Source organism: Octopus sinensis, linkage group LG2 (genome assembly GCF_006345805.1).
Source record: "Octopus sinensis linkage group LG2, ASM634580v1, whole genome shotgun sequence".
Lineage (NCBI taxonomy): Eukaryota > Metazoa > Mollusca > Cephalopoda > Octopoda > Octopodidae > Octopus > Octopus sinensis.
The window spans coordinates 198,420,317-198,435,061 of record NC_042998.1 but is presented as its reverse complement, the minus strand read 5'-3'; the positions used below and the strand labels follow the sequence as shown (position 1 = coordinate 198,435,061).

General features: G+C 40.3%; 1 protein-coding gene across 2 annotated transcripts in view; it reads left to right on the top strand.

Annotated features, from left to right (window-relative positions):
• Positions 1-14,745, top strand: part of LOC115230959 (folliculin-interacting protein 1) — a 102,702-nt gene that overhangs the window by 45,280 nt on the left and 42,677 nt on the right. For both annotated transcript variants that reach the window (XM_029801071.2, XM_029801068.2), the window contains exon 2: positions 2,874-2,997. In XM_029801071.2, the coding sequence (XP_029656931.1) occupies positions 2,874-2,997 (124 nt within the window). The remainder of the gene's footprint in view (positions 1-2,873; positions 2,998-14,745) is intronic.

Below are 14,745 nucleotides of genomic sequence, written 5' to 3'. Positions count from 1 at the left end.
TAACTATGCTGCACCCAACATGTGTTCACACGAGTGAGGAAACTATGGAAGCGGAAGCATTTCGTTGTCACAGATGTGTTTGTTTGTGTGACATTGACTTCAACAACAATAACAACCACTTTTAAGAGGTCCGTTATTTGTTTGTGGTTCTCAGAAATTCTTGTAAATGAAATTTATTGAAATGTAAAAAAAGCATGCTCTGGCCTCTGTGCCGGTGGCACGTAAAAAACACCATCCGAGCGTGGCCGTTTGCCAGCCTCGTCTGGCACCTGTGTCGGTGGCACATAAAAAGCACCCACTACACTCACAGAGTGGTTGGCGTTAGGAAGGGCATCCAGCTGTAGAAACACTGCCAGATCAGACTGGCCTGTAGCAGCCTTCGGGCTGCTTCCCAGACCCCAGTTGAACCGTCCAACCCATGCTAGCATGGAAAGCGTACGTTAAATGATGATGATGATGAAGAACAACTTATACTTTTTAGACTGAACAACTTCCCTCCCAGGGGCCCAACATTGGTTGGGATGACCAGTATGTGAATGATCTTCATGCTTTACATCAGGGCATCCTTCACTTAGACAAACATTCTAAAAACAACTAGGGGTCCATCGCTCCTAAAGTTATTTTATGATAGACTTGTTCACTATTTCAAGTATTTCTATATCCCCCTGCACATCATCATTCATTCATCATTGTTCGACCGTGGTCGAGGCAATGGAATTTACCATGCTACACCAGACTTCACGGTCCATCATGGCATTACGGAGGTCCTGTTGCTGGATGCCTGTATCCCTGGAGATTACATCAGGGTAGGAGAGTGTGCGCCCTCTGGTATCGCGAGCAGATGGCTTCCAGAGGAGAAGAGTAGAAATTACCTCGTTTTCAGCTCTACAACAATGTCCAGTAAACTGGACTCTTCTACCTTTCACAAGAGATGACACAGGTGGTAGTTTCCCATATATTTGCATTTTGGTTGGATGGTGCTTCCACGAGAGATTTTGAGCTCTCATAAGGAGGCGAGTGTAGGTTCCATCCGGTTGGATCCCTGCACACTATTGCTTGCTGGTCATTAACTTTATGCTAGTCTCACCTGTCCTTTGGACAGATCTTGTTATCCTGTTGGGTTTCTAGTAACTCTACTCACTAGACTAGTCTGATTGGTGTTCTGGCTTATTCGCGGATGATCTGATCTTGTTATAAGGTTGTACTGGATGGATTACATGTTACCACTAGCGCTCAGAATTATTTAACACACCTGTTAAGATTGGAGAAGATATTGTGCTGAAAGGAAGAGTAATGAAATTGAGGGCCTGTGGTATATGTCAATATGGTGAGAGGAAGGAGTTAAAAGAGTTGGAGAGTAGTAAGAAAGCCAGAAAATGGGCGATGGCAAGGAAGAATGAGTTACGGGTAGCAATTAATGTGGGTGTTGGGAAGTAAAACTGGTGGATGTCATCAAAGGAGAAATGATTGGTGTGTGCTTCTGTGTATGCGTGTGTGTGCAAGTTCACACAAACATACCCCGGCTGTACTTAACAGAAAGCTCTATTACATCCTGTTGTCCTTCATTATTTTATCACTAAGTGGATTTAAGATACCGAAAACTTTAACAAATAGCAAATAAACCACCTAATGGTTGGTAAACCATATCTCTTTCAGGTCCCCAAGCCTATGTTTGCAATATATCTAAATGTCTGTTATTTCTGGAGCTGCTGTAGGGATCTGTCCTATAAGCCACTCCTTTTAACCTTCCTACGTCTTTATGAGACAAAAACGTTGCTATTTATTCAAGCTAGATAACTTCAGAATCTGACCTTTGAAAATCAGATCCTCTATTTGCCCTTTGCAAACTATACCTTCTTCATGATGACTAGATTTTTTTTACACCATCAACGATATATGAAGCAATGAGGCAATCTCATTGTTATATTTCCTTTTTGGATTTGGCTTGCAAGATTCTTTATATGAGTTTGCGTGTTGAAGCATATTCTGTTGTCTGAGGAGAGTCATTTTCTTTTTGTGCTTTATTATTTAACACACTCACCAGTAAAATTTCCACTTTTTTCTTATTTTTATAGTTCTAAAGTTTTCGTTGCATCTTGCAACCTTTGCAATAGTTGACCTGTTAGAAATAGCAGTCATCTGAACACTTGGTATCACCATCTACCATGTTTAAAGTAGAATGACATATTAGATAATGTAGTTTTTAATGCACTAAACTTTGATAATGAATGGGAATATCAGAGACCTGCTTCAACTGGGTTGATTAGGGTTGAAATAAGAACATGAAACACTTGTAAGGGATCGACTTAATCTCACTTTACAATGGGATCTTTTCGGTTTGAACGGCAGTTTTTTCTAGCGGTGTCATAGGAAATTGTCACCCATAATTATGACCCTAGTATCGATCTATTGCATTTCAATCTGTTTTAGGGTTAGGGTATCTTTTTTTTCTTCAGAAATGTAAATAAACCCAATCTGTTTCTTAAACGAGGGACATATTCATACGGCACAGAATGTTTACACCTCAATAGACGTCATTGATTGGTTGAAATTGAAGAAAAAAAACACAACAAATATCTTACAAACTATAGAATTTTCTCAATAAAGCCAAGAGAAAAAGATGTTTTATAAACACATTCTACCAGTATACGAAGTTTAAATGTGTTTAGTTCCGTGGAAATTATTTAAAAAAACTGCCGGTCAAGCCGAAAAGATCGTTACAATGTTTAGCCTTGAGGTAAATCCAGACTGGCACCCTGGAACCTGGCCTTTCTCTCGGTAGACTAGCATATAAGAATATGAAATTGCTACAGTGATGGAAATATTTATCCTTTTGCTTTTATTTATATATATTTTTTTCTCTTAAAATCTAGATGGATTTCACCTGAATTTGACAAGAAGCAAGTCCGGTTGGTTGTGTACCTGGACAGTGACCTGCGTGGCCGTCAGCTTTTGTTTGATTCAAAAGCTTTCCCACAGATGGAAGACAACAACGAGGTATGTTTATTTGCTTTGTTAACCACATTTCTTATGTAGAGACCAGTGTTCAGATGGTGATTATTTCTCTATGATTGTTACATACTTGTATATGTATGTGTGTGTGCATATGTGTGTACGTTCAAACACACACACACTGAAATTTGATTCATTTACTAACAGACAAAAAGCACTTTTGAAGTTAAGGCTCTAAGCTATTATCTGTAATATCAAATGAAAATTGCAGCTGTGATACCTGTGCCAGTGGCACGTAAAAAGCACCATCCGAACGTGGCCAATGCCAGTGCCACCTCGACCTCTTCTGTGCTGGTGGCACGTAAAAAGCACCAACTGATTGTGGCCGCTGCCAGCCTCCCGTCGTACCTGTGCTGGTGGAACGTAAAAAGCACCCACTACATTCACGGAGTGGTTGGTGTTAGGAAGGGCATCCAGCCGTAGAAACACTGCCAGATCAGACTGGAGCCTGATGCAGCCTCCTGGCTTCCCAGACCCCGGTCGAACCATCAAACCCATGCTAGAATGGAAAACGGATGTTAAACGATGATGTTGACAACTAACTTATACTTTGATACATCAATAGTGTTACTGTCTAGTTTTTTTTATATACTTATTGTCAAAGGAGAAAGGGTTGTGCCTATGACCATTTTACTTTTTAGTCAGGGGACAGTCTCTGAGTTCATGGGAAAAAGGAAAAATGTCTTTATATCCTTAAGCTCAAGACCAGCATTCTTGGCTGGAATGCTTATGTCCGAGTGAACTCTGCTAATGGCATCCAAGAGCCAAGTAGTGGTATCAGTAGTAAAGTTCCATCCTAAGCCATGTAAACTCATTGTGTTGGTTTCCATGGCATATCCAGCTGTAGAAACACTGCCAAACCAGACTTGAGCCTGGTGCAGCCTTCTGGCTTACCAGACCACAGTCGAACCGTCCAACTCATGCTTGCATGGAAAACGGACGTTAAATGATGATGATGATGATGTTCATCATCATCATACCCCATCTGGACAGGATGCTGGTCTATTGCAGGATTACTCATTTTTGCCAGCTGGACTGGAGCAATGTGAAATGGAGTGTTTTGCTCAAGGACACAATGCATCACTTGATCCAGGAATCGAAACCACAATCTCACAATCAAATGCCCAACACCTTAACCACTAAGCCATATGCCTCCACAGTGGTGATACGAACCCTTTAGCATTGAAGCCCATCAAATACAGCCCAAATATTCTATTGGTTTTATGTTGAAACGGGCCTAATCCAGCCTCTCATACCTACCCGATATTGTTGTTCTAAAAATAAACAATCACATCAAGATCTCAAAGCTATGAGACAATGCATGATTAATCTATATCTATAAAGCTGAAGTTGTCTGTGTGTGTGGCAGGTTTGGCAGCCTTCAACTAACACTATCTCCTCTGAGACCCTGCGTCGCAAGTTGACCAAAATTGAGAGTATGATAGAAGAAGGCTTGCTCTTCATTCCGTAGAAGAAAAAATTCAAATCGGACCATGTTAACACCAAAAATTATTTACACCTAAAAGGTGCTTTTTTTCTATGAAAATCCCTTTTTTTTTTTACGATTTTTTGACTGCTGTGTACTTTTTCTTAATGAATACTGCTGCAGTGTTAACTTCTTAATAGATTTTCAGTGCAGTTTGAAACTTGAACCTCATTCTGTTTTGAATCTACGGGTAATTGTTTTCTCCATATTGTTAATAGAAGGAATATTAACCAACAATACCAACAACTGAAATCGGCATTACACATTTGCAGCACATTCAGAGCAAACTCCAGCATCACCACATTATACTTTTAGTCATAGATTGAAACTATGTCAAAACTTTGTTAACGCGACATCAAAGTCTGCCGTTTTAAGCACAACTAAAAAACAAACCTGAGCAACGCCGGGCTATACTGCTAGTTCAAAATAATATGAATAAATAAGCATTACATTTGACTGAGTAATCTGAACATTAAAGGGTTAAATGAATGCTGGATTAAGGGTGTCTTTTAACGAGGCACTTTATGCTACATCAAAATAGCCCACTGCTGATATTTTTATGGCTCAGTAGTTTGCAGGGGCAAATGGCATCTCAAAATGCATGTTTTCTTTGAGACTAGCATGTAAAAAGCACTCACTACACTCTCGGAGTGGTTGGCATTAGGAAGGGCATCTAACTGTAGAAACCTTGCCAGATCAGATTGGAGTCTGGTACAGCCTTCTGGTTTGCCAGTCCCCAGTCAAACCATCCAACCCATGCCAGCATGGAAAGCGGACGTTAAACGATGATGATAATGATGATCACCTGACTGTTCTTTGTTGAAGATGTAATGGTACTCTAGAGTGTAGAATGTATTTCTGCAAAGGTGCAGTATCAGACAATTTTATGTTGTTCCTAGCTGTCCCTGACCGTCACTACCACTCATCATTCATCTTTTAACTTTCATTTTCCATGCTGGCATGGGTTGGACAGTTTGACCAGAGCTGGCTATCCAGTGAGCTGCACCAAGTTCCAGTTTGATTTAGCTTGGTTTCCATGGCTGAATGCCCTTCCTAATGCCAACCATTTTACAGTGTGAGCTGGGTGCACTGGCAAGAGCACTTTTATGTGGCTCTGGCACAGAACTTTTGCAGGCCAATACTCTTGACCAGGGGATGCCGCTTTAATACTTCTGCTGGGGTGGATGGGTCTTGAATACTGCTTAAAATATCTTATGTTAGTAACTATATTTAATGGTTTATTTCCCTAGACATGTCTTCTCCATCAGACCATCTCGTGTTATATAGGAGCCATATTTTGATGTTTTTTTTATTAAGATGTAAACTTCATCCCAAATTAAGCATTATCGTTTATTTCATCTCTCATCATTTTCATCTCATCGTTTCTGAATAATTGTGTTCCGTACTACAGTTTTGTTCATATATCAAAGTTGGTGTTACTGTTACATGCTAAAGGCAGCATCCAGAAAATAAAAAAGGCCCTCAAACTAATTATCAAGGCTTCACTCCTAAACAGACCACTGACCACCCCCAGTAGCACATTGATGTACTGTTTCCCCTCCACTCTCTCTTGTATTTCTGTAGCAACAGTATCTGCTCTCAGCTAGTGAACTGCTTTTCTTTCTCTTATCACTCCTGCACTAAATAGTTTGATGTCTTCTAGAGAAGCTTCATATCCCAAGAAACAATTATTTAAAATTTAGTGAGATTTCAGGTGAAATAGTAAAAGTAATTCTGTTGTGTCTGGGAAGAGTCATTTTCTTTTTGTGCCTTATAATGTAACACACTCACCGGTAAAATTTCCTCTTATTTCTTATTTTTATTTTCCTAAAATTTTCGTTGCGTCTTGCAACCTTTTCAATAGTCTTGACTCTCATTATAAGGCACAAAAAGAAAATGACTCTCCCCAGACACAACAGAATATGCTTCAGCACACGAACTCATACAAAGAATCTTGCAAACCAAATCCAAAAATGAAGTGAAAGAAATATTAGTTGGGAAACATTGGCTGTCTACCTATTGACATATCTTTCATTTTCAGTTCTAATATTTGTTTGAAAAAGCATGTGATTTTTTTTCGGCTTTCCTCCAACATTCACCAAACCGACAAAATCACAAGATTCTCTCTCTCTCTCTCTCTCTCTTTCTCTCTCTCTCTCTCTCTCTTTTTCTCTCTCTCTCTCTCTCTCTCTCTCTCTCTCACACACTATGATAATCCCCAAACATACCTTTTACCAATTTTTTTACATATTTGAGAATTATACCACTCAGAAAGATATATCTAGACAAAGCTTCAATAATTGTTACATTCATTTTAAAAGACTCCTTTTGCTATGGGGACTCCTGTTATGATTATAAAACTGGTTATTCTACTTTTCTTTTTTTTTTTTTTTTTTACCCCAGAAAAAGTTTTCTAGAAGCATATTTCAATTATTACATAAAGGTTAGTGGGAAAGTGAGCTTCATAGAAAGGAACTCTTCTATAATGTGGGGGTGTTCTTCTATATTGTTATTCTGGCTGTAGATAAGTCATTTGTTTCATCAACCATATGACTATCTTGAATGTGAAAATGTGCCACACTCTAGTGGTTGAGGGAACCTCTGGAAGAGGTAGACCCAGGAAGACCTGGGATGAGGTGGTGAAGCATGACCTTCGAACATTGGGCTTCACCGAGGCAATGACTAGTAATTGTGACCTTTGGAAATATGCTGTGCTTGAGAAGTCTCGGCAAGCCAAGTTAGACCATAACATCGTGGCATATGCCTTGGGTGTAATCAGCCCACTTATATAATGCGTACCTTTCCTTCATTGGACACTAAACTCTGCTTGCGAAGACCTGTTGAGGCAAGTGAAATCGAAATCAAATTCGGTGACTCGCATTCATGCTAGTGGAGCGCTAGGAGCACCATCCGAGCGTGATCATTGCCAGAGCAACAAACTGGCTTCCATGCCGGTGGCATGTAAAAAGCACCATTCGAGCATGATCGTTACCTGCGTCGCCTTACTGGCACTTGTGCTGGAGGCATGTGGAAAAAACATTTGAGCAAGGTCGTTGCCAGTGCTGCTGGACTGGCCGTTGCCAGTACCGCCTGACTTGCCCTTGAGCCGGTGGCACGTAAAAGCACCCACTACACTCTCGAAGTGGTTGGCGTTAGGAAGGGCATCCAGCTGTAGAAACTCTGCTAGATCAGATCGTAGCCTGGTGCAGCCATCTGGTTCATCAGACCCCTGTCAAATCGTCCAACCCATGCTAGCATGGAAAGCAGATGTTAAACAATGATGATGATGATGATGATGATGAAACAAACTTCTGTATTCACAACCACATACACATTTATCAATTCATGTCTTTTCCCAGAATTATATTCTTGATTTTCATCTTTACCTGTCAGTCTGAGAAACATGACCCCATTGTTTCTCAACATTTTTTGTCCCACTCCCTTCTTCAATTTTAAACCAAACCAACAAAACGTGCACTCCAGCACCATGAGTATACAAAGCTTAATATAAAGCATTTCTATTCAAAAGTAGATTTAAAACTTTATTGCAACTTTTATTGATTTGTTAACCTACTTACGACTGATTTACTGATTTTAAAGTAACTCATGTTACACTAAGATATTGCGACACCCCATCTTGAGACACATGCTCTAACCATTTCATCTTTTCTTGATTGGCTGATAGTAATCTCTCTATATATAAAACTGAAGTTGTCCGTGTGTGTGTGGCAGGTTTGGTAGCCTTCGACTAACACTATCTCCTCCGAGACCCTGCGGCACAAGTTGACCAAAATTGAGAGTATGATAGAAGAAGGCTTGCTCTTCCTTCCATAGAAGAAAAAATTCAAATCGGACCATGTTAAGACTAAAATGTATTTGCATCAAAAAGGTGCTTTTTTTCTATGAAAATCCCTATTTTTTACGATTTTTTTACTGCTGTGTTGCCATTTTTCAGTGTATTTCAACCAGGGAAATGTTCACTTAAAAAGAATAACAAGCTACTTAATGCAAACTTTTTACTTTTCAAAAATTCCAATTCTAAAGGGTCGAAACAAACCTGAGCAACGCCGGGCAATACTGCTAGTAACTATGTAAAGGCAATAGTTGGTGTTCAGTATAGATTGTTTTATAGTTGTTTTTATTTAGATGAAAACGTGGAGTAGTTTTAAGTAGAAGCTGGTATTCAATCAGCTTGTTTGCAAAGTGTTGTAGTACTGGTAGTAAAGATATAGAAACTACTTGAAAGTATTTTGAGTGAAGCCTTGTAGGTTTGTCAATGAAATGGATTGTCCTTAAAAACAAACAAAAAACCTGATCAAATGTGTAAGTGCCTGAAATGTGTGTATCTGGGTTGCGTGTGCCGTCTGAAGACAGGAAGTGCTAATGAAAATCCAATTGAATAATTGGTTTCTGCACTTCTCAAGATACTTAAATGTTTTCTATGTTCCAAATTATTTTTCCATCAGTCGTTTGAGACATGGTTTTTGTCGTCATCATCATCATCATTTAATGTCTGTCTTCCATGCTGGCATAGGTTGCACTGTTTGTCAGGAGCTGTTGGTGAGCCAGAGAACTTTATCAACCTCTACTGTCTGCTCTGGCATGGTTTCTACTGTTGGGTACCCTTCCTAATGGCAAACACTTTACTGACTGCACTGGGTGCTTTTTATGAGGCACCCATTTTTACACTGGAAGAAAAAAATCAACTAAAAAAAATGATTTTATATTTGAGGTCGTCGCCAGTGCTGCTGGACTGGCTCCTGTGCAGGTGGCACGTAAAAAGCACCATTTGGGCGTGGCCGTTGCCAGTACCACCAAACTGGCCCTCATGCCGGTGGCACGTAAAAGCACCCACTACACTCTTGGGGTGGCTGGCGTTAGGAAGGGCATCCAGCTGTAGAAACTCTACCAGATCAGATTGGAGCCTGGTTCGCCAGTCCTCAGTCAAATCGTCCAACCCATGCTAGCATGGAAAGCAGACGTTAAATGATGATGATGATGATATACACACACATATGTGTGTATAGTTTGACCCATGTAGAAATGGAAAATCGAACATTATATGATGATATAAAACTCCACTAAACATTCTGCTCTTTGTATCATCATCATCACCTGTGTAACAGCATCTCCCACAAGTGCTGTTACGGCTGTTGTGACTAAGATGTGTCACATCATTCACATGTCTTTCTGTGTTTTACATCTGTTTTTACATTTCAAATTCTTCTATACCATTATAGGTTGGACAGGTACTTATTTGAGGAAGTATTTTTTATAGTTGAATATTCTTCCTGCTGCTAACTCTGTACTGTTTTATAAGCAAGGGTATTTTTATTCCACTGCTTCAAGAATGCAGAGCTACAGGATATGATGTTCACCAGGAATGTAAACATAACTCTTTTTTTTTTTTTTTTGCAATCAGAGATCTCCTGCCTAGAAGTGAAAATGACAACTTTCACAATTTTCATGCTCACACATATGCAGTTATACACTTAAATACATATAGTTTCTGTCTGCGAATTTCATTTGTAAGGCAGTCCATGACAGTAGTAGAAGGCACTTGCCACAAGGTACTACACAGCAGAACTGAACCTAAGACCTTATTGTTGTAAAATGAACTTCTTAACTTCACAGATGTATTTGTGTCTACTGAGCGAGGTCATTGCCAGTGCCGCTGGACTGGCTCCTGTGTAGGTGGTACATAAAAAGCACCATTTCAGCATGGCCGTTGCCAGTACCACCTGACTGGCCCTCGAGCCGGTGGCACGTAAAAGCACCCACTACACTCTCGGAGTGGTTGGCATTAGGAAGGGCATCCAGCTGTAGAAACTCTGCCAGATCAGATTGGAGTCTGGTTCGCCAGACCTCAGTCAAATCGTCCAACCCATGCTGGCATGGAAAGCAGACGTTAAACGATGATGATGAATATCGTTTAAGTTGCTTCTACAGATTTTCTATCTTTCATTGCATTGTTGACATGGATGTATTCATATATAAAACAGTCATAACTGTCAGTGCTGGCTCTAAATTCCATGGGAAATCTGCAGGGATAACATAAAAGCATCCAGCATCCTCTGTGAAGTGATTGGTGTTGGGAAGGGCATCCAACCGTAAGAAACCATGCCAAATCAAACTGGAGTCTGGAGCAGCCCCCCAGCTTGCCAGTTCTGGCCAAACCGTCTGAGCCATGGACATTGGACATTAAATTATCATAATAATGGTAGCATATTATGGTTGCAAACCAAAATACAGTGTCCCTACCAGCAATTAATATCATCATCATCATCATTTAGCGTCCGCTTTCCATGCTAGCATGGGTTGGACGGTTTAACTGGGGTCTGTGAAGCCGGGAGGCTTCATCAGGCCCAGTCAGATTTGGCAGTGTTTCTACAGCTGGATGCCCTTCCTAACGCCAACCACTCCGTGAGTGTAGTGGGTGCTTTTTACGTGCCACCAGCACAGGTGCCAGACAAAGCTGTACATACCAATTGCCAGGAACATGTTTAATATGTAAATTGGTCTATCCAATAGTGTTAAATAGTCCGTTTTCCATGCTAGCATGGGTTGGACGGTTCAACCGGGGTCTGGGAAGCCAGGAGGCTGCACCAGGTTCCAGTCAGACCTGGCAGTGTTTCTACAGCTGGATGCCCTTCCTAACGCCAACCACTCCGTGAGTGTAGTGGGTGCTTTTGATGTGCCACCGACACAGGTGCCAGACGGGGCTGGCAATGGCCACGATCGGTTGGTGCTTTTTACGTGCCACCGGCACGGACGCCAGTCAAGGCGGCGCTGGCATCGACCACATACAGGTGGTGCTTTTTACATGCCACTGGCATGCTTTAGCCTCTCAGCACCTGGCTCAAAGACCACCACCCACCTCAATACTGCAACCCCAACTCTGTCAAAAGGTCTTGTTTGGATTTACTTGGTGACCTTATTAGTGCTGCTACCATGAAAAAAAGAGCATCCAGCAGACATTTGGCACTATATGCAGTCCTGTGGCTCATCGGGTCTTGTTGAACTGTCCAAGCCATGCCAGCACTGGTATGAATTGGAGAGTTAAATGACAATGGTGATGATGATGATGATGACTACAGGTGTGTTTGAGTGAGAGAGGGAGAAAGAGTACGGGAGTGCATATGCACGCACAGTTTAATTAATATCAGTGACGTGGTTGTGGATGTCCGATAAAATTATTTTAATTAATTGAATTACAAAAAAATAAGTAAAAGTGATATATAACGATATATTTGTGTTTTGAAATGGCTAATGGGTCTCTTCTCAAGATGCATGAATACTACTTTCATGCTTTCAACATATTTCAAGTTAGATTGTCAAACAAATACAGCTGTGATGCAGACAGACAGACAGAGAAAAGGTCGAATTTGGTTGCAAAAAAGGGGAAGAAAGTACTCAATACTGTTAGGTGAAGTGGAATAATATTTAAAACTGAGTATTCCTGTCTTGACTGGCTTCTGTGCTGGTGGCACGTAAAAAGCTCCAACTGATCGTGGCTGCTGCCAGCCTCCCCTGGCACCTGTGCCGGTGGCATGTAAAAAGCACCCACTACACTCAGGGAGTTGTTGGCATTAGAAAGGGCATCCAGCTGTAGGAACACTGCCAGATCAGACTGGAGCCTGGTGCTGCCTCCTGGCTTCCCAGACCCCAGTTGAACCGTCCAACCCATGCTAGCATGGAAAGCAGACATTAAACGATGATGATGATTGAATATTCAAATAATATTTAAGATTGAATATTCTAAGTTGAAAGTGTAAGTTGTTACTTGGTGTTTTTCATTTGTGATCCTTTTTTGCACCTGAACAGATGAAACTCAGGGTTGTATATCTTGGACTCAGCTTTGAATATCTATTTTGTATTTATGTATGAGAGAGAGAGGGAGAGGGAGAAAGAGGTGGGGGTTAAAATACAGGTTCTTCATTACGGTTTTAACGTCTGATAAAGTGATCAGTTGGGGGTCTAGCAAGGTGGCACAGCAAGGGTTACCAGATTGGGCCACAACATACAGATTAGACTGCTTTTCGGACATGCTGTTACTACCGTGTGTTTAATTGGGACAGCTTGTAATTTCAAAATTGACCTTCAGGTAATCATTATGTAGTTTTTAGTTTTCTACAAAAATTCCCGTTTTGCCCCACTTTGTGAATACAATCTACTACTTTCGCAAATACTCTCTCTTTTACTCTTTTACTTGTTTCAGTCATTTGACTGTGGCCATGCTGGAGCACCGCCTTTAGTCGAGCAAATCGACCCCGGGACTTATTCTTTGTAAGCCCAGTACTTATTCTATCGGTCTCTTTTGCCTAACTACTAAGTTATGGGGACGTAAACACACCAGCATCGGTTGTCAAGCAATGCTAGAGGGACAAACACAGACACACAAACACACACACATATATACATATATATACATATATACGACAGGCTTCTTTCAGTTTCCGTCTACCAAATCCACTCACAAGGCATTGGTCGGCCCGGGGCTATAGCAGAAGACACTTGCCCAAGATGTCACGCAGTGGGACTGAACCTGCAACCATGTGGTTGGTTAGCAAGCTACTTACCACACAGCCACTCCTATTTCTTTTTGTGAAATTGATCTGCCAATTGTGGCTGCAGCCAATCAGTTTGGTAGACATTGTGGGGTGGGTTAGAGTGTGAATGGTCATGATGTCAGTATATAAGGTCATGATGTTAGCTTACAAGTGCGTGAGTTATATTCTACAAGAGTGCTTTTAGTTTATACCAGATTAGGAAATGTGTGAGTGTGTGTGTGTCATAGGAAACTAACTGCTGACTCTCAAGTGTGTATCATTCTAGCAGACATCATTTCCTGTCCAGCGACGCTACAGATACATTACCAAACAACATTACAACTATTTTAGACATTTATCACAAATTTCTAGTTCAGCAAACCAATTTCTGGAATTTTTCAGACTCCTCCGTTTTTTTTTGTTTTTTTTTCATTGAGTTTTATAAATTTTTATATATTTATTTTTACACATGAACATTTTCAACTCGACATTAAACCGTGAATTACTGCCAGTTCACTAACTAGCCACTTAAAACTCTGCATGTGTGTGTGTGTAAGAGATTGATAGAGTGAGAGAGACACCTAGCAATGAATATTATGTCAACATAATCAAATATGGAATTATTCTGGATTGTAATATGTAAACAACAAGTAAACCAAACCATAATACTGTATCGACCAATAAGAGCTACATTGTATTCTATATACACTAACCTTCTTCATCTTTGTTTCTAACGCCCCCACGCTATCAATATTTAAATGACACCAACCAATAAGACCTATGTAATATTCTACAGCAACTTTTTTTATAATGGTTAGCTTTTGGCTTTTTACTTTAACGTGTGGCTCACATCAAAATATCATACACGTAAAAAGCACCCGCTACACTCTCGGAGTGGTTGGCGTTAGGAAGGGCATCCAGCTGTAGAAACTCTGCCAGATCAAGATTGGAGCCTGGTGCAGCCATCTGGTTCGCCAGCCCTCAGTCAAAATCGTCCAACCCATGCTAGCATGGAAAGCAGACGTTAAAACGATGATGAACGATGATAAGAATATGCCCTCATATCCACCACTGGTAATGCTTATTGTAAACAAATGTTAAACAAATTGTGTTGCAAAACACTGTCTAAAAGTTATCAACAGCCCATAAATTCATGAAATTTGAAGATTTTGTCTTTAGAAAAGTTCCTAGACTCACAAAGAGCACTTCAGAGGCCTACATATTTCTGACCATTACTGTACACAAAAATCCTCTACATTCTCTTCTATACAATAATTCTGCCACTAACAATATTTAACCCTTTTGTTACTGTATTTATTTTGAGATGCTCTGTGTTTCTTTCAATTATTTTAAATATAACAAAGAATTTAGTAAAATAACTTAGTTATCATTCAGCTAATGTTAGGAACATAAATTGTGACTAAGGTTTGGTGGAAGATTTTAATGGAAAACTTATGAAAACAAGACATTTGTACTACAGAGCCAGAGCCGGTTTTGGCCAGGCCGGTAATGAAAGGGTTAAATAAAATCAATTATGTAAGTTTCTAAACACTGTAGCTCTTTTCTCAGTATTTAGATGACATTAACAAATATACAAACAGTTGTGGATGTTTTTGACCAGTAAACTTGAAAGATGTTTTATATCCTTCAAAACTTCCATGCTTCCTGAGATTCGCCAACACTACACCAGATTTTCTC